Here is a 22,757-nt window from a genome sequence, read left to right on the forward strand (position 1 = left end):
AGTGCTGATTTTTTTTTTTTTCAAGTCTGCATAAACTTAACTTATTGTTGTATGTAGTGTTGTTCACTTAATTTTGTGTGTTTCAATTCTGTGATACTTAGTACATTTGGTAGCATTAAACAAAGGAACTCATTTTGTTGTCCCTTTACTTGCCTAACTTTGGCCGAAAGAGGCTTCATTTCAAAACAGAAGACCGCGTTATAAGTGGAAATTACGGAAATGAACTAGATCTTGGTAACTCATTGAGGCATCACTGCTCTTAACAAAACGTAGCCAGTTTTGTTTATAACTAAGGCTTATTAATTCATGTATCTATAAATCTCTGGGGCCTATCTGTTTTTGTACATAGCTGTCTTGTTTTGAAATAAAATTATATCGGCGAGTTTTATTTTGTGTGGGGTATACACGTCGTGTTCTGCCGTGAGTCTTCTGCAATTAGTGTGAAGCCAATTTTTCTTCAGCACCTCCAGCTGCCCTTGTCACTAATTTTTTAAATTTTTATTGAAGTGCGTACTGCGAACCAGAGGCCCAAGAAGGAAGGGCATAAAGGTGTGAACAAGATCATAGATACCAGCAGTTCAGGATACAACATGTGGCAGCAATGAGAAAGAACAAAAGGCTAAAATAAACTAAACATTTGTTTCTATGTATTCAAATTAATTAAGACATATGTTCAGGCGTATTTTTCCAGTCGATAATACATGTGGGAAAAAAAAATTTCAACCGGTGTGTAGAACGGGTGAAAGAATGAAAATGGTAATGATGAATATTATTTTGAAGTATGTCGTGGTCTTGTATCTAGGCCAAGTTTGTAGCATAACAACAGCAAAAAATTTAAGGCATTAAGATTTCTTTTTTCCCTAGTGTTTCAATCGCACCAGTTTGCATGAGCTCATTAATAGAATCCGTGTGCCCATAGTTAGAATTCTGAACAGTGAACAAATGTAAGATGCAAAAACTTTCTCCTTGACTAACATTCGAATCCCATAAGCTTATGACCTCACAAAGAGAATTTGTGCAATTATATTTAGAATCAATAAAGTCAACAGCCTTTCTTAGAGCCTTTTCAACCAATTCGATATTATTTCCTCTATAGGGGTCTGAGACGGTGCAGGCATACTGAAGTTTCTATCAAATTAAAGTAGGGTACAAAAGTAATCTAACTTTTGCTGGAGTATCGGTGAGTTTATGCTTATAAAACCGACTTCATGACAAAATGAGGAAACATTGATTTTTATATGTGACTTCAGCTCAAGTTGCTAGTTTATACAATAGCTAGACGAGAACATTTCTGAGCTTCGGGCAAGTTTTCCTGAAAAAGGGTAAAAAAGTGTGAGTGGACTCTTTTTGTTGATGATATGAAGGGAGACTGCAGTCATCCGGTTTTAACCCTGTAGCCCACACATGACTCCAGGAGGGGATATTATAAGAAATAGTGAAATTGCCAGCATATAGCGAAATCTGTCTAGGCTCATTTACAATGGAAATAATTAATTACAGAAAATTTAAAGGAAAGACCAAGGGCACTACCATGGGGACCATTAGAAGTAGGAGGGGAGTGTCAGCTATTCACTCCAATCCGATGAACAAGCAGTAACCCAGGCTGCAAGAAAGGAGTGGGGAGGGTGGGAGGCAGTATGTGAATTGATTTTTTGAAATTAATTTGGCCAGACGGCTGGTACCCCCAGTAAGTGCAAGTGGTGGGACTGGCCTGCTCCTGTGAGGGATAAAAAAAAAAACTTCCATTCTGCTGTATGAATCGCTCATGCGTTCTGGTATATGGCCACCATATGCAGACGTGTACGGACGCCTGCTTTTACAAACCCCGGACCAGGTTCTAAGCATGTGCTAATTTGCAAACAAAATCTGTAGTGTCAGAATCAGCATAATTAACTGTAAACAAATGTACTTGAAACATGCAGCAAAGCGTTAAATGTGCCTAGCTGTGTTTTCTGATTGATTGATTGATTGTTGGGTTTAACGCGCCGACGCAACGCAGGCGATGAGGCGCGCCGTAGTGGAGGGCTCCGGATTAATTTTGACCACCTGGGGATCTTTATCGTGCGCCGAAATCTCGTACACACGGGCGTTTTTGCTTTTCGCCTCCATCAGAAAAGCGGCCGCCGCGGCCGGGAATCGAACCCGTAGCTGTGTTTTCTGTGGAAGTTATTAGTAAAACTGTTGACCTGGATGGGAGCCTTCGTACAGTCGTCCAGAAAAGGTAATCTCGTTGTAGAACACAAAAGTCAAAGCCGGCATCGCCATTAAAAAAAAAAAAAAAAAAAAAAAACACTGCGGCGACGGTCGGTGGAACTATTCCGGTTTTTGCCAGTTCCTAAATACGATCGCTGACTGTCGTAGTTCCACAGGCGCGTAATCACAAAATGAGTACGTAAATATGTGTTTAAGAGATGCGGACATGATGTTAAGGTAACAACTATGCTGCCGATATTCCCAGACCAAAATTTTGTACACTGCGTCGCAGAATTTAAAATACCAGTGCTCATTGCAATTGACGAACGAAGCGCTAACATTTGCCGTAACGACGCAAATAGACAGCCCGTGCGCACCGTATCAGAATGCGATGCGCTGAACGGTCGAGAGCTTGTTTCTGCGTAATCATAGAGCGCTGCTACGTACGTGGACGCATGTTACATTGCTGGGAGAGCGATTATGCTTCAAAGAACAGTCTTGCCGCATGAGATTCGGAAAAACGGGAAGATTTTGCGCCGTCGCCGCTTCATAATCCAAGCCAGAGTGACCCTGCCCGAGCCAAGCTGCAGCATCGCCGGGCATGCACTGGTTTATGGGAAGCTCTCCAATGCGCTTGCGTCTACATAGACGTTACGGCTGCAGGCTGATTAAGTCTAGTGAGATCAACATTCGCGCCATGCTGAGGGAAATAAACTCAAATTTTCTCAAATGACCACAATAGCTGTTTGAGCGTAAACAAAAAGTACTATAAGGTCGGACGAACCAATCACAATATTCGATTCAAGTGACGTGTTTGGCCCGACACTGCTGTCGGCGTCCTGCTCCCGAATGCAAAAGAAAACGGCCGCCCGACACAAACTCGCGTGTCGGACCGACAAGTCGGACCCGACATGTTGGATCCGACTTGTCGGACTCAAAAGAAAACGGGCTTTAGCCGCATGTCACCGGTGCATTGCAGGAAAGCCTGCTACTGCCCGCGGGAAAAAGCTGGCGTAAGCATACTTGTCAACGCATAAGTGTGGGATAGTTGGTTCGATCTGTGAAACATGGCGAAACTGTGTAACAAAATCCAAAAGTGAAATTTTTTTTTGTGTGAACCTAATTTTTACGCGTAAATTGCTATGCATAATTTTGATTTGCAGGTGAGCCACCAAATTTTGGTTTCCTGAAACAAAACCACAGGCTTATCAAAATTGCACGGTATTGAGGCTATATTATTACTTTTTTAGTGAAAATATTTAATATAATTTGCTTGAAAACGCTTTGAAAGCATTACATCCCGCCTTGAAAAACAAGAATTGTGGATAAGTCACAGCTATGATGGGGAAATTCTCAGCCTGTTGCTGCAGCTTAGCCACTAATTCATTGTAATTGCCAGTGGAACTGGTTGATTGAGGATACGGTGTAACACCCATGCCACACGTACCCGAAAAATGACCTTAAGTGCGTAAGGCCTCAAGTTTTAATACCATTAATGCTGCTGCACGCATAAATGGAATGTCCTTCGCTCTAATGCTATTTTTGGTTGAAGGAGTCCCACACAACTCATTCGCCTTCACGATCGCCGTATGTCTGCCTACTCTCGAACACGATGGGCACCAAATGAAACCAACAAAACTCTTGGCACCAATGTTGATGCGGAAATGTACCCGAAGCAAGCCGATTTTTTGTGCCTTCTTGTTGGCGACCTGCATTTTATTTCTCAAAAAAAAGATTTTTTTAACCCTTCTAGGGTGTTTTTCGCCATGTTAAGAACTCGTAAATAAATAATGAGTTCGTTTGTCTTTTTGGTCATTATCACTGTCATCCCTCACAACTTATGCCTTTGCGTTTTGGCGTGTAGCACAGCCCACCTTTTTTTTTTGCTTTCCACCCAATTGTGATGAAACTTCATGGGCTTGTTCACTTTTTTTAGCTAATTTCAAGTATTCAATTAGTTTTGATGTGAGGTAATTAGTGACCAAATTAACTAAATATCTTTCTTGGTTGTTCTTGAGAGCAATAGGGAAAAAAACTATTCAACAAAAGATTACCTGCAAGGCATGAATGGATACCAGAAGTTGGGGAGAATGAAACGTGGGAAGCAGTTTTTTTGTTGTTGTTGTTGTTGTTGCTGTTGTTTTGCAATTCCATACAAGTACATCCATTTTAACTTCTAGGATTGAAGTACTCCTGCTAACCAATTAAACAACTACTGAAACACAAACTGCAAAATATGCTTCCCTTATTGGATGGTTTAAACATTCAGCTTCACAGTGCAAAAGAAATGACCTTCCTAGCTGCACTACATGCCGGGATGTACCTTTCAAGAATTTCCTATCCCTGCGATACCACTTGCAGGAAAGAAAAGGGGAATTATGGAAGAATTGTTAATTTTTTGTTGAAATCAGGCCCCTATGGCTTTTATAAGTACCTGGTACTGTTCCAAGTACAGAATTTTCTAAGGAAAAATTGTGCGAATCAAGAGAAAAGTGATACGTAAAAAAATGCTTTTTTGGGCAATTTTCCTGTCCCAAACACCCATGTGCCCCTTTAATGTCATTTTTCGTGCTCATGTGACTCGGGTATTATTGTCTTTCAACTAATCATTATACACTTTTGCTTGTTCTGTTCTCTTCAGATGTGGACAGCCAACCTGAAGAAGCTGAAATGTCTGGTGAGTGTCCCAACCCCACTTCGGTAGTAGTATTTGATATTTTGCTCTCTTTTTTTTTTTTTTTTTACTTTTTTTACCTTGTTTCAAAGTGTCACTAAAATGGGTGTGGTAGCCGCTTATTTGTTGCAGCAGTGTTTGTTTAGGGTGTGTTGTCATTTACTTAACTATCTCACATACGTGTGGAGCCTTAGTTTTAGTTCTCTTGTCATACGCCTAGGAATAAAAAAAAATGCCATTCCTTGCAAGCTACTGCAAAAGTGCCGCACACTTCTTCCTAATACTGTCATAATCATCATCATCAGCCCATTTAGGTTCACTGCTGGACGAAGGCCTCTCCCATTGACCTCCAACCACTCCTGTCCTATGTTCTGTCGTACGTTATGTGCTGTCCTAACCTTCAAAACTTTAGTTCTGCCAACTATGCATAAAAATACTGATTTTTGTTCAAACTGAAACGCATGTAATAGAATGCCCTTTTGAAAAATATGAGTCTTTAAATGGTTACACGAATGATGCTTGTGGAAAAAAAATTGCCAAAATCAGATGTTTTGTCAGAATGAAAAGTATACACTTTGTAAGTAAGCATTTCAAGAAAAAGAAAATAATTTGCCCCGAACAGTTGTTGAGGTACAAAAAAAAAAGAAAAAAAAGAGACGGGTTGGCCATGATGTGCGGGGAAGCAAATCGTCCATTTGTACTGTCACAATTTCATATGCTCCTATAAAAAAAAAGATCTGACTGTTTTATATTATGACAACAACTTCTTCTAATGTGATGCAAAACCTTCTGGGTGACTGACTTTGCATTTATGGCCAGCAGAAGATTCTAGACAAGCGATGTGAAAAAACCTGCTCACAGTTAAAAATGATGCATTTTAGGTTGTTATGATTTAGCTGTCAGAACCTACTCTGGCAATTCAATGCCATCTTCTGGCTCACTATTGGTAGCCCTGCTTGCAGGTATGTGGCGCAATGCGCTAGAACTGGGTCCAGCCAGCTTTCACCAAGGAGCAGTCACACGATAAAGACAATTCAGTAACAAAAACCATCTGCATAGCGGAGCTACCTAACATTTTTGAAAGAAAATACCCATATATACCGAAACCGTCGCAGACTTTGTCAGAACAAACAGGTTTACAACAATTAGGAGATCTCCAGAAACTCCCACGCATGAAACAAATGTTGCCGGAAAACAGCTGTTTGCATGCAGGACTGATTCGAAGGAATGTCCATGTCTTATACTTTATGACTTGGCGTTATATTTTGACTTACAGCTGGAGCTCTTATCACAGAAGTGAGTTGTAGGTGTGGGAAAATCATGAGTGGCGTGCTTTTTTCAAGGAACAGTAGTGGGTGACGAAGTCGCCGCAGAAAATCATCTCAAAGTTGGGTAACTACGTGGTAGCGCCAAATATCAAAGAGGAGGGGGTTGTTGGGTGGAAACTGCCGTAAAGTTCCGAAAGAACACCCACCCAAATTTCAGAGAAATCAAGTGAAAAATACTACAGGATTGGCCATCTTTTGGGTCAGGGGCGAAAAACTACAAAAATTGGCTGCACCGCCAATTAAAACTGTGGAGATATCAAGAGAAAATACCAGGGGGGCGAACTTTTGCGGCTCAAATGCGGAAAGGACAAATAAGTGACCGACCGCATCAACACATGAATAGATGATTCGCATTTCTTTTGTTCACTCATTGGCGCTAAAGCCATCGATTTTAGGGGGTGGGCGATTTTGGGGTCTGTTAGTCAATGGAATATTTCACCCCTAGAGCGGGTTTGACGATGTTTGGGGGGTGGGCGTTCGCTTGGAACTTTACGGTACACTTGAATCTTAAGAGAGAGATAAAACAGTTTTGTTTTAGAGGCCAGCAAAGTTAATGCGTCCCTCCTCCATTTCTTCCTCCCTCTGGCACAGGCGTGGAGCCCAGCGAGCACAACAGCTACTCGGAGCCCACCGAACTGATTGCCCGTCTCGCGGATGCGGCGTCTGCCGTGGAAGGAGGCAGCCAAGACGGAGCAGGCGATGGAGAGGACGAGGTGGACATCGACGGACTGGACAGAGACGGGGAACCGGATGATGTGTCACAACCCCACGATGCCCGCACGTCGTCGGAGCAAGGTGTCGACGCACCCACATCAGCCACAACAGCAGCACCGCACAGTTCCTCCTCCGCTTCGCCAGAGAAGTGCCTGCTACGGAAAGCCAAGGTCCACCTGCCCCTGTCCCCAGCGGCGGCCTTTGTCCGGGAAGCTGCAGCTGAGGTGAGTTGTGGAATCGGATAGAGTGGTCGCTCTTTTCTCTCTCTTCCTGTGGGATCACGTGCAAAATGGTGATGCAGTGTTAGGGAAGTCCAGAGTGAGAAATGAATGTTATCCCATATTTCGCAGGGGTGTGAGTGTCAAAAATGTTTTTGTCTAAGTTTATTCTGTACAGTGGGCTTCATTTCGAATGTTATCAACTGGTTCGGGCATTATTAATTCAGTGGTGTGTATACAAATTGGCAAGACACCCTGCGGGTGTCGTTACGATTGCGGAAAATGGCCTGAACTCAGTTTTAGTTCGTGCAGTAAACTGTAGCATGTCTGACTGCTAGCACGTTATTAAACCCTTTCAAAGCGAGGGATGTGACACCACTGTTTCCACTCTGTAGCGAGTCCAAAAAAATGGCTTTTAAACTAGCTGGTGTGTCAATTTGTGGAAACAAGTCACGACATCTATTTACACTTCACCAAAACTATAACTGCACAAAATTTAGTCGTGTTAAGTTGCCCAAGCATAACTTAAATCGCTCTTTGGTGAGATTGTAATTTGATGTCTTGCACTATTTGGACTCCTTTATTTTTTGTAATAGCTAATGCAACCCATTTCCAGCCAGAAGAAATTATGCTAATGTGGTGTATTACAGGGCATCTCCTCAACACATGCCTGAAGGCTCATCTCTCCTACAACATCTGTCAGTATGGAATCCGTGATCTGGTCGTATCTGGAGCAGTTTCACATGACCTTTGAACGGAAGGGGCGAGCTTGGGAAGAAGGTAGCATAAGTGTACACATAGCAAAACTCCATAAAGAAAGGAGGTTCTTCATTCCTGGTGGTCTGCTGCCAGCCAGAAGGCCGAATCACAGTGTGCGAAAAGGTGGCTGCTAATCCATTTGCAAAGAGATTTTGAGACAGGAAAGGGTAATGGGTAAAGACAGCGTAAAAAAAAAAGACCTCGGAGATATTTTGATGCTTCTTACGATTCGTGATGCGAAAGCATTAAAGGGGCACTAAAGGCTGAACAACTTTTCGTTTAACTGAAAGATATGCAGCTCTCAACGCATTCCTGAGAACGAGTGCCTTTGGGCCCAAAATAAATTTATTGTTCTCGGTTGGGACCTTTGTATTCGGAAATTGTATTGGGACCTTTAGTTTCGTTTGAGCATACCACTTAAATGCTAATTCGCAAGTAACAAACTGATAGAAATGTTTTTTTGTGCCTGGTCTTCTTATCCACATGCCATATTACACCACTATGGCCCGAAATACAAATTTTTCAACATTTCTTCCTCTTTTTTTTTTTTTCTGGCTTGAATGGAGCGAGCAAGCTACAAGAGCCTGGTTCTTTCGAACTGGGCAATATTGTATTTTGTCTTCATGACCCTTTAAGGCATTGCCACCAGTTCTTCATTTTTTGCTACTCTAGCATAATCAAACTCAGTACACGTTCAATTATTACATCTTTTGTGTTACGCGAACAGAATCTTTTCAGCGGAAGTAAGGTACATTGCTGTCCTTATTTTTTGTTAAATTATTGTTTTTCATTATTTAAATGAAAAGAGCGAAATGGTTGGATGTTAATTTTTAATCTTTGTTGCATATACCACTAGTCTGGAATTTTTTTAGAAACCACAGCTTTTTTTCTCTTTTGCATTTCTTTTATGCGAAATTTGCTCCTTTCGGTGCGCAGGTGGGGATTCACCTGACAGGCTGTGAGTTGGAGCCGCGCATCGATGTACCTGTCGTGGAGGAAATGATGGTCTCCGTGAGTTCCCCTTCCTTCTTCACTGTCCGATTCTCACACAATGGCACATACAGTTCCTGGGACATACGTAGTTATACATCCAGTATTTGGCCAGAACTGTGCAGTAGGGAAGTCGATGGGGATACATTTCTATCCTGGAGTGGCAGGGGGCGTTTTTTATGTGCGTACTTTTGTACACAGTCAGAGGGTTGGCGGTTTGAATAGAAGGGACCGTTAGGACTGACTGCAGTCATTTAATGGCTAAGGCATTGTGCTACAGAGCACTACGTCCTTGGTACGATTCTTGTTGGCAGTGGCTCTTACTGGGACAGAGAGGAAAAGGGCCCGTTTGTTGAGACTACGACGCACATTGAGGATACCCAGGTATCTGGCCAAGGCAACAACACACAACCCAGGTCCATGTAAACTGTCATGCTCTAGTTTGCTGCATTTTGGCTACTCTTCTCAGTGGATGCTGTCATTGGTTTGAGATTGTATGATGCAAGGAGTATTTGTCAGTTGCTGCTTTCAGGGGCGAAGCCCCTTAGGGGCTGGGGCTGTTGGTGTCCCCTGTCGTCGTCGTCGTAATCATTGTCTCATGTAGTCACTCTACTAAAACATGGGGAAACTCGTTTACGCCTCACACTAGAATGTAATACGTACTAAAAAAACACCAGAACACTCGTTTACCACTCGCGTTAAAGAGCTTCGTGCTTCAAAGACAAGCGACTTCTACGGCAAAGCTGTGTACCTCTACCCCCCAACGGTTTCGCCTCCGTTGGCAAAAACGCGAAGGTGCCAAGAATACACTTACACACTGCATGCTTCGCTCCTCCTCCAGGTTTTATGTTAGTGGAGATGGCCCGGGAATTTTTTTTTTTTTTACTGTGGTTTGTGCCGTAATTTTGAAAGGAGCCCCAGAGGACGCACCAAGTCTACTAACGTCACGTCAAAGGCCAGGCGGCACAACACAAACACAGCTAAAGCCTAATTAAGCCCAGTAAAACCCTGCATCACATGGTAATGGCATGGCTGTGAACGTGTTCTCGCCTTAAAGGAGCCTTGAAACGCTTTTTTTACAGGCACTTTTCTGGCCCTACATCGGTTCTTTGGGTTGTTCACATACAGACACAAAAAGAATTATCAGGATAGATGCCCAAATAAGAAAGTTACTCAATATTTCCGTCTACAAATACAAGCAAATCTAACACTGGCTCTGTCACACTCGAAGCCTCCGGATATGGCGATGCAATGCAGGGACCCTACACACCCTATGATTGGCTGAGCTTGCAATACTTTGTATACAACATTGTATCGACCAAAATGAGTCTAAATAATGCTTTAGGTCCTATTTTTTTCTTAAAGGAAGCATAAAACTTAACCGGGGATAGTAACAAAAGCAGACACTACTGCCCACTTTGAGTGCTTGTGTACCCTTTCAAGCTGTGTTACGATGAGCCCCTTTCTATGCTGTCAGCACCTGCGCGCTTCGCAAAAATGCATGCCAAACCATCCATCTGCATTCCATGTGACAATGTCTATGCTCGGCAGATATCAGCATTGACACCAGAAGTGGCATACTCAGCGAGCATAGCAATGCGGATGGCAGATTTGGTGTTTTCAGTCCCCCACAAGAGTCCCAATGTTTGGGACGTGCTTTCACAGTGGGAAGTGCCGTTCTGTTCACCGAAAAACAATCACACTCCTTTTTTTTTTTTTTTTTTGTCTAGCAGCAATCGGCTGCCATGAGACAAATTCAATCAAACTATTTTTGTTGGAAGGCTGTAACCTAAAGCAACTGCAATTCTATAGTGGGGCATTCCTTGGTCTGCGTTGGGAATATCGCGACCGTGCAATAGCTTTCTATGAGTTAAACGAGGGAGCTCTGGCTTAATTTCTTGTAGTATTAGCATGATGGGACCGATCTGCAAGTTCGGTTCAGGATGAACAAACATTATCACTGCCGAAACAACAAAAACTACACACACACATAGATACTCTCTGACGCCCAGGCATGTGCCGTCAAGTTCTTACATCTTGCCACATTGCTGGAATGGCTAAGGGATGGCAACATTTGCTGGGAACGAGAAATAGACATGACATGAAGCACAGACGTAAAGCCTGAAAAGTACCTCAAAGAAAATACTTTGCTTTTGGGAGTCGGTAGTTCGACCCTACAGAGGCCAAGCTTTTTTTTTTTTTCCTACTTATCTAGCCTAATTTACCTCAGTACACGTTCAACCAAACATGTTTTGTGTTATGCGAAAATAATCTTTTCAGCGGAAGTAAGGTACACTGCTGTCTTTATTTTTTGTTAAATTATTGTTTTTCATTATTTCAATAAAAGAACCAAAATGGACAGAAGCTTCCCAGGACAGACAACCATGGTCTTAAAACTTCCAGAACGAGACATTTTTCGCTGCTCTCACTGGTCCTGCGATGCACCATCATTGGGGGAATGGGAAGCCAGCAGCTGTCCCCTGGCTTTTGAGAGAGAGAGAGAGAGAGAGAGAGAGAGAGAGAGTAGAGAGAGAGAGAGAGAGTTTGCTTGTATTTTTAAATTTAAAAATGGAATACCTCTTTCATTTCTGCATGGATCTTTATCGTTCCTTCTGTGTCTATCTCTGCATGACACGAAGTGCAGGCGTAAAGCCTGAAAAGTGCCTGAAAGGAAAGGGTTAAAGGGGGACTTTAAGCACTGACTTTGGAGATCCCTGCGCTGAGCCTTACTGAGCACTTGAGGCTTTATACCACTGAGGTATGGAAGAACCCTGCTATGAGAGAAGCTGTTTCGCTGATACGTAATAAAAATTAGAAAACACTGTCACAAGAGCCAATCAGAAGGGGAATTCCCATACGTTGTCTGCTTTGGTGCACCTGTGATCACTTCCTGTGAATGCCAGGCAGGTTCTCTCACCACAGACTTTGCTGATTTTCTTATCAAGAAAAAAAAAAACGTCATTTTAAATTTCAACCACTTCCAGTTCACTTTGCTATCCCAGAATTCTCTGTTTGGGGTTCTTTTTCTCAACTCCACATACTGGTAAAATCGACACAGGCTGGCCCTTGCGACATTACGCAATCATTCCCTCACGAAAGGGCTCAAGAATTATGAGGACATTGACGCCTTTGCTCATGTAAGAGAAGCTAGGTGCCGGGGAGGCTACACTCAGTGCTGCCACTCCTGCGCCAATTTGCGCCAAATGAGGTATCCTGCGCCATCCTGATAAAAAACCACGATTTTGCAAGCAAGTGTGCCAAAAGTGCGCCAAAATTTGTGTCGCGCCAATCGCGTGCAGCCTGTTACAAGCACTACTTCGCAGTGGTCTCTAGACATGTACTATAACTAAATCGGGTTGATAACTTGAACTCCCTCGCACCCGTAATCGTGTTTTCCGCGGTGAGTTTGGTTGGCGCCGTCACTGTACCGCCAATACAGTGTTTTCGTCTAGCAAGTCATTGCAGCGCTGGTGTACCGCGGTTAAAAACTTTCCTTCTTGTTGTAGTTTCCAATAATTCCTGCTATAAACAATAGGTAGTTTTAGGTGGCGTTTATTGCCGGCCCTCTCCGCTCCGAGAGCCAGCGGGAGCGCCGTTTCGCGGCATGCGTGACGCGGTCGGCTGCAAGCTCTCGCTTCGCTTGTTGGGCTCGCGGAGGGGACCGCCGCAAGTGAAGCGGGCCGTGAAGAACAGCCAGTCTCTCTAAAGCACGAACCTCATGGAGCGTTTTCTGCTTGCGAAAACTCGCCGCGTAAGCACGCGCACTCTGCACGCGGCGCGGCAACATGGCGGCGGCTTCGGCCGCGAAGTGGTGTGGAGATCTCGAGCGACCTCTTTTAAGCGCTCTCTAAAACATTGCTCAAGGCGCGCACGAAGTTTCTTGTGTGGTAAAGGAGCTTATAATGTGGGCGAAATCGGTACTATAAAACATCATCCGCGTCGCTAGTGAAAACGTCCATGCAATACCTGCCGGGGTAGTAAGCCTAAAAACCGCCGACGGAGCCAGCCGGCCGTGGCCGGGCTGTCTCGAGCGCTTGAAAACCGCCGCCATGAGGCACGCGCCTCCCCATTGGCGCAAGTCGCCAGGCTCCTCCCACTGCCGCGTGCGACGTGCGTCATTTTCTCAGCGTGGTAGAAACTGCCGCGTGCGGGCGTGAAAAAATCGCACGCGCAACGCCAACGCGCACGAATCGCATGCAAAAGTGCTCCATGTGCATTTCTCGTGCACATTTCCAGCTAGCTTGGAAATGCGCACGGGGACTGATAGCAAGCGCCTGCATCTAATAAAATGAAAAAGTAAAACACGAGGGCTTGCCTCAACAATTAATAAACTAGAAAAGAGGCGCATTGTTTTTTTGCTAGGCAGGTTTGTCGAAGCATTTCAATATTCATTATCGTGTTGCATGTTGTCTTTTATCCACACCAGAAAGGAACTAAATACCTTGCAAATTATGTTTTGTTGCATTTTTGCTATTGCGTGGATACTTGGGGATTTAATTGCAGCAAACTTCTGGCGACTTCTAGCTACTGTTTCGAAATAGGTGGAAAAAAAAATCCCATTGCCCCAGGAATGACAGGTCCTGAAAAGCCAAATATGGCTACTTTTTCTTGTGGTTGTAGAACTTTTCTTTATTGGCTATTTCGCTATTCTTGGGCTATTGGGAGAGCTGACTGTGAAAGCTATTTTTAATGCATGTTCGAGCCTGCCAACTATGAAGCGTTTTCAGTGACTCCTTGAAAAAGACTTCCCCTAGTAGGGACAAGAAGACCATTATTCTTAATACGCTGTGCCGTCTATTTGTGATCGCATGTGGGAAAAGCACCTTGAAGCGCATTCCATGACGACCTACACATCAATTACTGGACGATACTGGTCAATCTTTAGTGTTGAGAGATGCTTTGGACACATCTAGCAGTTGATGTTTAGTTGCTCCAAGGTGCTCCAAAACTGGCATTTAGGTGCTCCAAATTGCTCCAAAATTAATAATTTGCTGATACAAAAATTGCTCCAAATCACTGTTCATCAGTGGATGAACGGTACACTAGAAATGTTCCGTGGTTCTAGGAAGGGTCTCAGGGACACAAACAGCGCTGCGTGACCAGAGAGGGATCGGGCCACCCTTGTATAGTACCCTTCATGAATGACCAACCCAAATCTCAGCCGTCAGTCCCCAGCAACTGTAAAGCAGAGGTTGCTAAGAATCTGTGGGCCCAGACAGGCCGCCTCTGAAACATCAACTTCGCAGTGCTTAATGCTAGGAATCTGCCAATTGAGAGCAACTTAGCTGAGCTACTAGAAGGGCTGTCAGGTGTTAACTGTGGTATCATAAGAGTCATCGAGGTTAGAACAGGTGAGAGCTTCAAGGAGTGGAACAGCGGGCATTGCCTGTTCTATCGAGGGCATTGAGAAAGAAAGTACATAGCACGGAGTTTGGTCCTTGATCTACAAAAGGATGGCAGGGATTGTGGAGGAATTCTTCAGAAAATGCGAAAGGGTCCCGGCCATTGTGGTCAAGCTTATCAGGAGGTAAAGATTAAAGACAGTGCAAGCTAACCTCTACCTACAGATATGAGGCTGTTGAGAGCTTCTACCTACGAGGGTGCTGAATCGGCAGTGAATAAGGTAAGCACCCAGTGCACTAGTGTTATGGGAGACCTTAGCACAAAAGCAGGACACTTTGGGGTATAGTTCAGTGTCTTTCAGCATGCTCACGAGGCATCTTAAAGCCTCCTACTTGCCCCTTTCAGTGTCTTATGCCTCCCCGTTTTTTTGTGGATTGCAGGCTTGTAAAAACTTTGCCGCGGCTTTGCTGAGGAATGCAGTGGATGCAGCCTTCAGGAGGACGCGGCTGGATAGGTGAGTACTTTTTCTTTGTACTATTGTTATTATTGTGTTGAGCCATTGCAAACCAGTAGCATGCAAATGAGGTGGCACTGCACTTGCTTTATGTCCAGACGCTCTGTCAGATTTGTGTGTGAATTCAGCCGTTTCAGTTCTCTGTTTCTGCAAACGAGTACGGATTTAAATTTTTGGTGTTAGCATTCTGACCTCACGGTACACTGTTCGACGGATTCTATGTGTTTGCTATCCATAAAGATAATGGCAGGGGTGGAACAGCTGCGCCATTTGCGCCATTGAGTGCCAATCTTGTTTAGCTGTGCCATCCTGCGCTGAACCGCCCCTGTTGCACTAAACTCATTTATCAGCGTCGTCCTGCACCGCAGAGCCCGAATTGAGCAGCGAGGTGTGACCGCCATGATGCCCCGTGCCCGAAAACTTGGCTGAAACATGGTGTTTTCAGTTCCAATGCGGTTATGGTTTCGGTTTCATCAGAGCTATGAGCGGCTATGGAAGTTGGCTTTTGCTTAGCTGTGAGGCCGCATGCACTCGCCTTCATTTTGGATTTGCCGTATGTACTCGCGTAATGATCGCACTTGTTTTTCCAAAATTATGATGCAAACTTAGGGGTGCGTTCATTACGCGAGGTAAATTTTTTGCGAAAAAAGTTTCAGCGCAGAAAACGCAAGCAAGTTGGAGGTCAGAATTTTAACGATAGGTCTCATGAACATAATAGACATAATAAATAAAAACATAACAAAAACTCCATGGACCACCGGCAGCCACGTTGCAAAGTGATGCAAATTGTACTGTTTTCATGAATTATGGAACGCGCTGGAACGAGTTTGCTGTGAGGTGAGAACAGGTCGACCAATGAGTAGCTGCTGCTGTCACAGTGCGGGACACAGCTGCCGACGCAGCAAGCTGAGCACGTTTTTTTTGGAGGGGGGGGGGGTGTTGTGAGTACATTATGTGCATTTAGTGAGAGTTTCTTCTGCACCAATAATGAACTCATGCTTGCCGATATCGCTAATACCGGCAAGTCTGTGGCAATAACGTAGCGATATCCGCTTTGAAAGAGGAGGAAATGTAGGTAAGCACGACCATCGTCAGCTAGACTTGGCACACATACGGCATATGGCTGCAGCAAGTGGAGGGTGCGATCATTGTGCGGGAAATAAAAAAAAATCACATTTTGATGACGAACATCAGGGGTGCGATATTACACGAGTGCGATCATTATGCGAGTAAATATGGTATTTGTGTCGCATTTGCACGGTTTTGTTTGCCGGTGCTTGCAGCTGGGCAACAATCTATGGAAAATTGCCGAAATGTTTTTGTGTCACATTAAAATAGATTTGCGTGAAAGGTTTGCAGTTTATTGGAAATGAACTTACATTTAATCAAAACTTCTTGATGAGCATAGCTGCATGTATTGAACAAAAAGGGATATTGGGTGCTTTGCCATCGCTTTCTAATTCGGTTCGCTTTTATTTGGAAATAAGTACTCATTTTAGCGTGTAAACTTTGAGGTTAGCTTTGCTTATGGAGAGGATGGGCCAGCATTATTTATGCACTCTAACAAGCTTTCATTATGTAATCTACAGCATACATTCACCGGCTCTCGCAATCCCATGAAGGGCAAAGACAAAGATACGTTCTTCTTCGCACGCACTGATAGAAAAAATATAAGGAAACGCCTTCTTTCACGGATTGCCGCCGTGCGTTCGCTTAACTCTGCTGTGTACCGGATATGAAGCAAGGCCTGTTATCTGATCCCCTTTGACTCTGTGTGTGACTCTTTGAATTGTGATAATGCGGCGCACTCGCTGGGGCTGAAAGTAGAAAAGTCCACTTATTGTAGATTTCCAGATACAGTACAAGAACTGCGTTCCTGGTTTGGAGTAGGTTCTAGTGCACAGTAGAATGCCTAATATAGTAGATAAATAGATTGAACTTAATTGGCAGGTGCCTAGCACAGCGCCTGTGCTAGCCCCCTTCTAAACGGCCTTTCTGGCTGCTCCAAGCTTGCTCCAAAAGGCGATTTTGCCTGCTCCCACAACTGCTACCGAACCCATGTACCCTGTTCCACCCCTGTAATGGGTAAACATTAGAAGGCCTAAAAGGCAGACTCTAATTAAGCACGAATGAAATGCAAAAAAGGCTACAAGTGGAAAGGTTACAAGTTCCTTCCTCTGCTCAGCTCCACAAAAAAGGTGGTGCTGTCTCAAGGTCTGGCAACGGTAGATTGTTTGGTCCTGCCACCTCGGCTTCCAGGCATGGCCCACGCCGGGCTGCATGGCCGGAAGGAAAATGGGGCGAATACCTTGCAGGCACAAACACAAAACACACTCGTTTCTCCCTCCGGGGGACATGGGGCTGGCTCGGAGTTCACAGTTTATGGCGTCTTGCTGCTCTTTGGTGAATCTGTGCACAGAACAGTTAGTATTATTGATTTCACCTTTTTTACTCACTAGAATACCCGAGCTTAAGTGTGAATGTTGCGTGGAACATATTCTAGTTTTGTGTCTCATTTATTGCACGACCGAGACTACCTCAAAAAGAGACACGTCTGTGTGACGTCCCCTCGTGTAAAGGGGGGAAGGGGGGGGGGGGAGAAAATGAGAGCCGAGCATCTTCGACGTGTGGCAGGAAGTCGCGATGTCACTTCACCCATAAACTTGACGAGCACTGACATGGTGCTGCCGGTGGTCATGAACTGATACAGGCATCCACAGCTAGAGGTGTCTCTGCACGTCAGAGTGGCGCCCTTGGCGAAAACCAACCTTCTGCTTTCATTGCACGGCATTGCTCAACTTTCTCCGCTGCTTCAGCACTGAAAAGCCTCAAGCCAGAGGGGAAAAAACCAAAGCTCCTTTCTTTAGAGAAAGGTGGTTAAAATGCGAAGCTTTCTTCCATGCACAATGCACAACATGAGTGAATGTCGAAGTTCAAAATCCAAACTGCTTTGACCCTGTTGGAATGGTGTAGTCGGATAAATGTCGGCTTCACAACATTGACGATTCGTGTTCAATTCCAGCCTTGGGAAGCGTCCTTTTCTTGAGTTGCTCAATGTGCCTTCGTGGAAACCCATTGTGTCAGTTGATGTTCTCGCAGTGTGTTGTGGGTGTAACGATTAGAATTTTTGAGCCTTCGACTTTTTAAAGACATAGGCTTCTGACCAGAGGAAGCTTTGTGTTTCAACCATCTTTCACTCCACCTATGGTCATCATCGTCGTCCTAGATGGCTGGCTTTCCTGCAGGGCATTTTGGTGCGACGTTGCCATCAGTGAGGAACAGAAAGCTTCGCTTTTATCATCTTAATTTTTTTCTGCTCCGTAAAATGCAGATGCAAAACAAGAAGTGCTGGAGAGAGGCACTCATAGACAGCTTGATGAGGCTGCAGCCTGTTTTCTGCTTGACAACGGTATTGCAACAAAGCGAGAACAGTTGCGACAAAGACGCCAGAATGCAAATGAACGCAGCATAACAAAAATACTACCAATAATGATACATTTGTTTGCACCACACGCTGCGCCAGTTACCTTCAGTGGATGCGCAGATGTACGAGAACAAGGAAGCAAACGATAAACTTGAAACCCACACATTTTGCTATGCATTGCACATAATTCATGCTTCGAACATCGGTATATAGGCCAATCTAGATGTATCAAACGCGTGTATATTGAATTATTGCATATACAGTATTGAACTTTCTAAGCGTCCCCTTGGAAATTCCATGCGAAAGTATAGTGCTTTTGTACGCGTGTATCGAACTCTCGTTCACCATCCCTTTGCATATATTAAACACCGTGCCTCTGTGAGGTGGTGATGATGACAACTTCTTACTCAGCGCATTGCTTAGGTGGCCTTCAACACCTGACCAACTTTCTTGCTGCACTAGCATGGGGATAGCCGCACGGAAACGAGAACGCAGGGAGTGATTTGGCGTAAATGGCAGAGGAGGAGGAGAAACCAACCGGATGCATTGTGACCCAGGAACGGCTCTGCTGGTGCAGGGAGAGGGGCTTCTAGACCAGTGTCATGTGGTGCATGTTTGTTTTGTTCGCTGCGCACTGTCTTTGGATCTATGGTTGCGAAGAAACGAAAGAATTTGGATTGAGCAACGAAGGCAGACATCATTTCAAAGGGTGGAAGCCAGTAAGAAAAAGTCGTCATTTGCTAAGGCATTCGAAATTCGAAATTCCTCGAGTGCGATATTCCTCGAGTGCGATTTTGAGTGCGATACCACGCAGAAAAGCAGACATAAAGGCAAAGGCAGCGCAGGCCAGGCATTCTGGAGCGTGTCATGTTCATGTTCGTGCAGCTGGTTCACCCAAGGGTACTCAGAAGATGGTGGTGTTGGTTGCCTCTGGAGTGAATTTAGAGAGCCGTCAGCGTTCCCACGTGCCATTGCAGATTGCACTACAGAATGCGAGTTTGCAAGTGCGGAAGACGACGTCCAGGTGGTGGTGGAGCGCAACTTCAGCTTATTTAGTGGCTCTAATTGCTACGGTGCTGAAGAAGCAAAACACCCTGCTAGCAGCCTTGGTGACGTTCCCAGTTGCCCACAGCAGTTGAGCTTGCCTCAGCATTCAGCGTGATTTGCCCTTATTGCAGTGCTGGCCTTTCCTATTTGGATCGCGTTAGTAAACTTGAAGACGGTTTAGTGAACTTCATGCTGCAGAAGAAGAAGCAAGCGAAGGTCTTGGGCTTTTTTTGGGCTAAATAAAGTGCAGTGGTTGTCACGCTACGTTTTGTATTTTCCATGTTTTGAGGAACGAATCACTAAGCTACCACTTGTCGCGATCTCGGAAAGCTCTCAGGGATGTGCGGAGTTGTCAGTTATTCTCCAAACAGTTATATTTTATATTTTCAATTATCGATATATCGAACTATTTCATGATCCCCTTGCAGTTCAAATATATCCAGGTTCAACTGTAGTTCATCAAGATCTGCACACCCAAGCACATTAGAAGAGAAGGCAGAGTATTTCACGCGCACTCTTTTCCAGTGTTTAAGCAAGCTGTAGGGACTGCCCAAGGTTCTTTATTCCCTTACGGGTGATTCATTTCTCTTTGTCACAACCGAGCCAGGTTACGGTAATGGTTTACATTTCACTAAACATGTTCGCCAAACATTTAGCTCAAACAGTCATCTCAAGGCTTCCTTTTAGCTTGGGCAGCTCTGTATGGCAATAGTCCTGGGTTTTGAATCAAGCTAGTTTTAAAAGAAATGCTCCTTGAAAACACTTTTTCTTTCATACTGTAGCTACGGTTATGGAACTTTGGTTCTAGATGCAGTTTTTAATGCTGATTCCAAATATTTTCATAGTTTTTATGTAGCTTTATAAGCTTTTGTGTGAGACAGTCCTAAATAGCAAAATATAGGGCTGTTTGTGTGCGTCTTTTTCATAGTAAATGTTTGTTTAGAGCAGCCTGAAATATCTCATTTTTGCTGCTTAGCTAAGGTGGCCTGTCGAAAGCTACTTAAAAGTTATTCATATAATTTCTATATTTGTAAAAAAATTCAGGAACACCAAATGTCTATATTTTGGTTGGTATGAGTCAATATTTTAAATTTTTGCAAAAAATGTAATACAGAGATTGAAAATGCTAATATATATCGACATTCTACACACTTTGAAGAGACTGTGTGCAAACTTTCATGCAAATTGGACCATTGGAAGTACTTGAAATGTGTTGCACAAAACGTAAAAATCACTGAAATGTGCAAATGGATAAAAATGCTTTTGAAACTTTTTAAAGGCCCAGTAGAAACGCTTGAAAGAGGCGCAAGCCAAAACTGGTATTTCTTAATAATTTTCGGCCGAAATGCGAAACTTTGGGAGGTGCCATCGGATAGAAGAAGGCTTACTCTACCTCTCTGAGCAAACAGAAATGGCGGGCGACGTCGGTATTTTCAAGATACAGACAACTGAAAGCTGCCGACGTGCGACAAAAGTAGCACTTTCTTGAGCCGCCGTAACTGAATAAAATATGTAGATTTTTACTAACTTCTCGTTCGAATATTGCCTTGATCTGTTGTAGGGGTGGGCGATTGGTCGATTAACCTTCCGATTAATCGATTAGTGCTTTAATCGCGATTAATTTTTTTGATTGGTTAATCGGTTGAAGTGTAGTGTGCCACGGGAGAAAGGCCTGCTGTCTTCCACCCTGCATGCAACTAGGCGTTTTTTTTTTTCTTTCTTTCCTTTCCGTTTTTTTACATCCAACGTACCAGCCTTCTCCTTTTCATTAGCGGCCGCCACCCTGAACTGCCACGTTGCTTTTGTCCAGACCGTCGCTGCCAGTTTAAACGATCTATTAAAGTTGCGCCCGCAGGCGAAGGGGGGACTCCATGCTGTTAACGCCGCGCAGCTCTGGACAGAAAACGCTCTTTGGGGGTTCGTTTAACCGAAACAACATGCTTGCACATCGTGGCACCACCCCAGCAGAAGCGATCGGTGGCGGCTGTTTGAAATCAATAAGCAGATTGTACAGCAGCATTGTACGCTGGCCAACGAACCCTGCGTACCAAGATGTTTTCCCAAAAAGACCGCCTGTCTCGTCTGCCACCGTCCTCGTCTTTTTTTGCTAAGCCGCCCGTTCGACAGAGATCACCGCGAACATGTGTGGGAAAGGCGTTCACAGCTGGTCGTTAAGTCGTCCTCCACGCCCACTGAAAATACTCCCAGCAAAAAGTGAAAGTACCGTTTTGTGGCGGAAAATGCAGAGCAAACCACACCTTGCCAGGTGCCGTTATACCGCTCTATGGCAGAAGTAGCCGACGACGATCTGGATCCCTTGGAATGGTGGAGGGTGCAGAGCTCCCTCCTTCCAAATCCAGCACCAGTTGTAAAAATGCTGCTATGTGTTCCGGTAACCTCAACGCCATGCGAGCGTGTGTTCAGCACAGCCGGGATGACTGTCAACAAGAAAAGAAACTCTTTGCTGCCTGAAAATGCTAATGAGCTCGTTTGCCTCCGTAGCTAGATAAATTATCATTAGTTATATAAAACTATTTGTACAAACTAATATCAACAGTGTGGAAATAAAAACAACCATCATGAAAAACTGAGCATTCTTTGTTTTTTAAGCCTTATTCATCTAAATGAACACATTTGATTAATCGATTAATTAACCGATTAAAGGCATCCAATTAATCGGATTAAAATTTTTGATCGATGCCCAGCCCTAATTTGTTGTGGAGTTGTAGCTGAATCTACAAAGGTAGCTTTACAGGCAAAATCTCAAAAGTGAAAACTCGTGCGAGAAACTCGATTTTCCGAGGAGCATCTCCTCTTAATTAACCATCACAACCACAGCTGTGTGGTCAACGCGCAGTAGGCGGCTGTTGTGGCTATCAGTGACGCACACTGGTCTGAGCAAGTGTTCCATCCTGTGCCTCCTTGCTTGCAGGACACCATCCTTGGTCACACTGGAGGACACGTACCAGGGGATCCTGCGGCTGCCCGAGTGCAGCTTCCTCACCAACGAGCACCTGGGCATTGAGACGACCAGGGAAGGGGAGGAGGCCCACGTCTAGCACCATCGCCAACTGCAACCACACTCATAGGAAAATTAAATACGATATTTAACACCACCCGACACTGTCTACTGTGGTCTTTCGATTCTCGCATCAGGTAGAAGCAGTGAAAGAAGGCAGCTGCTGTTTGGTACTTCCTGCTGGTGCTGATGTGGTTACCAGCCACGAGTAACAGAGTTCCATTACTCTGTATCGTTACAGTATCGAACGTTACGCTCAAATAAGCTACGTAATTAGGACAAAAAACGGAATAGACATGCGACTCACTAGCTCATTTCCCGCAACAGAACCTATGCGCATGTTCATCTTATTTCATTTCATTTCATTTATTTCCACCTTAAAGGCCCGAAGGCATTACATAAGGGGGGGCGTACAAGGTATGAATTTCTGCTCAACCAGGAACACAAACAGCATGAAAAAAAAGGAAAAAGGAAAAACAAAGTGGCACAAAAAGTGTTGCAATAGACATAAACGTAAAATACATGGCTCCAAAA

The 22,757-nt window shown here is 44.3% G+C and overlaps 1 protein-coding gene across 1 annotated transcript in view; it reads left to right on the forward strand.

The window, feature by feature from the left end:
* The window catches only part of D12 (YEATS domain containing 2 homolog D12), a 91,667-nt gene extending 69,327 nt beyond the window's left edge, over nucleotides 1-22,340 (forward strand). The window contains exons 13-17 of the mRNA XM_077707804.1: nucleotides 4,835-4,870; nucleotides 6,787-7,133; nucleotides 8,823-8,897; nucleotides 14,660-14,733; nucleotides 22,137-22,340. Of these exons, the coding sequence (XP_077563930.1) occupies nucleotides 4,835-4,870; nucleotides 6,787-7,133; nucleotides 8,823-8,897; nucleotides 14,660-14,733; nucleotides 22,137-22,263 (659 nt within the window). The 3' untranslated portion in view covers nucleotides 22,264-22,340. The remainder of the gene's footprint in view (nucleotides 1-4,834; nucleotides 4,871-6,786; nucleotides 7,134-8,822; nucleotides 8,898-14,659; nucleotides 14,734-22,136) is intronic.
* Nucleotides 22,341-22,757: the final 417 nt, after the last annotated feature.

This window comes from Haemaphysalis longicornis, unplaced genomic scaffold (genome assembly GCF_048455015.1).
Source record: "Haemaphysalis longicornis isolate Haplotype H1 unplaced genomic scaffold, Haemaphysalis longicornis Haplotype H1 scaffold_4, whole genome shotgun sequence".
NCBI classification, from domain to species: Eukaryota; Metazoa; Arthropoda; class Arachnida; order Ixodida; family Ixodidae; genus Haemaphysalis; species Haemaphysalis longicornis.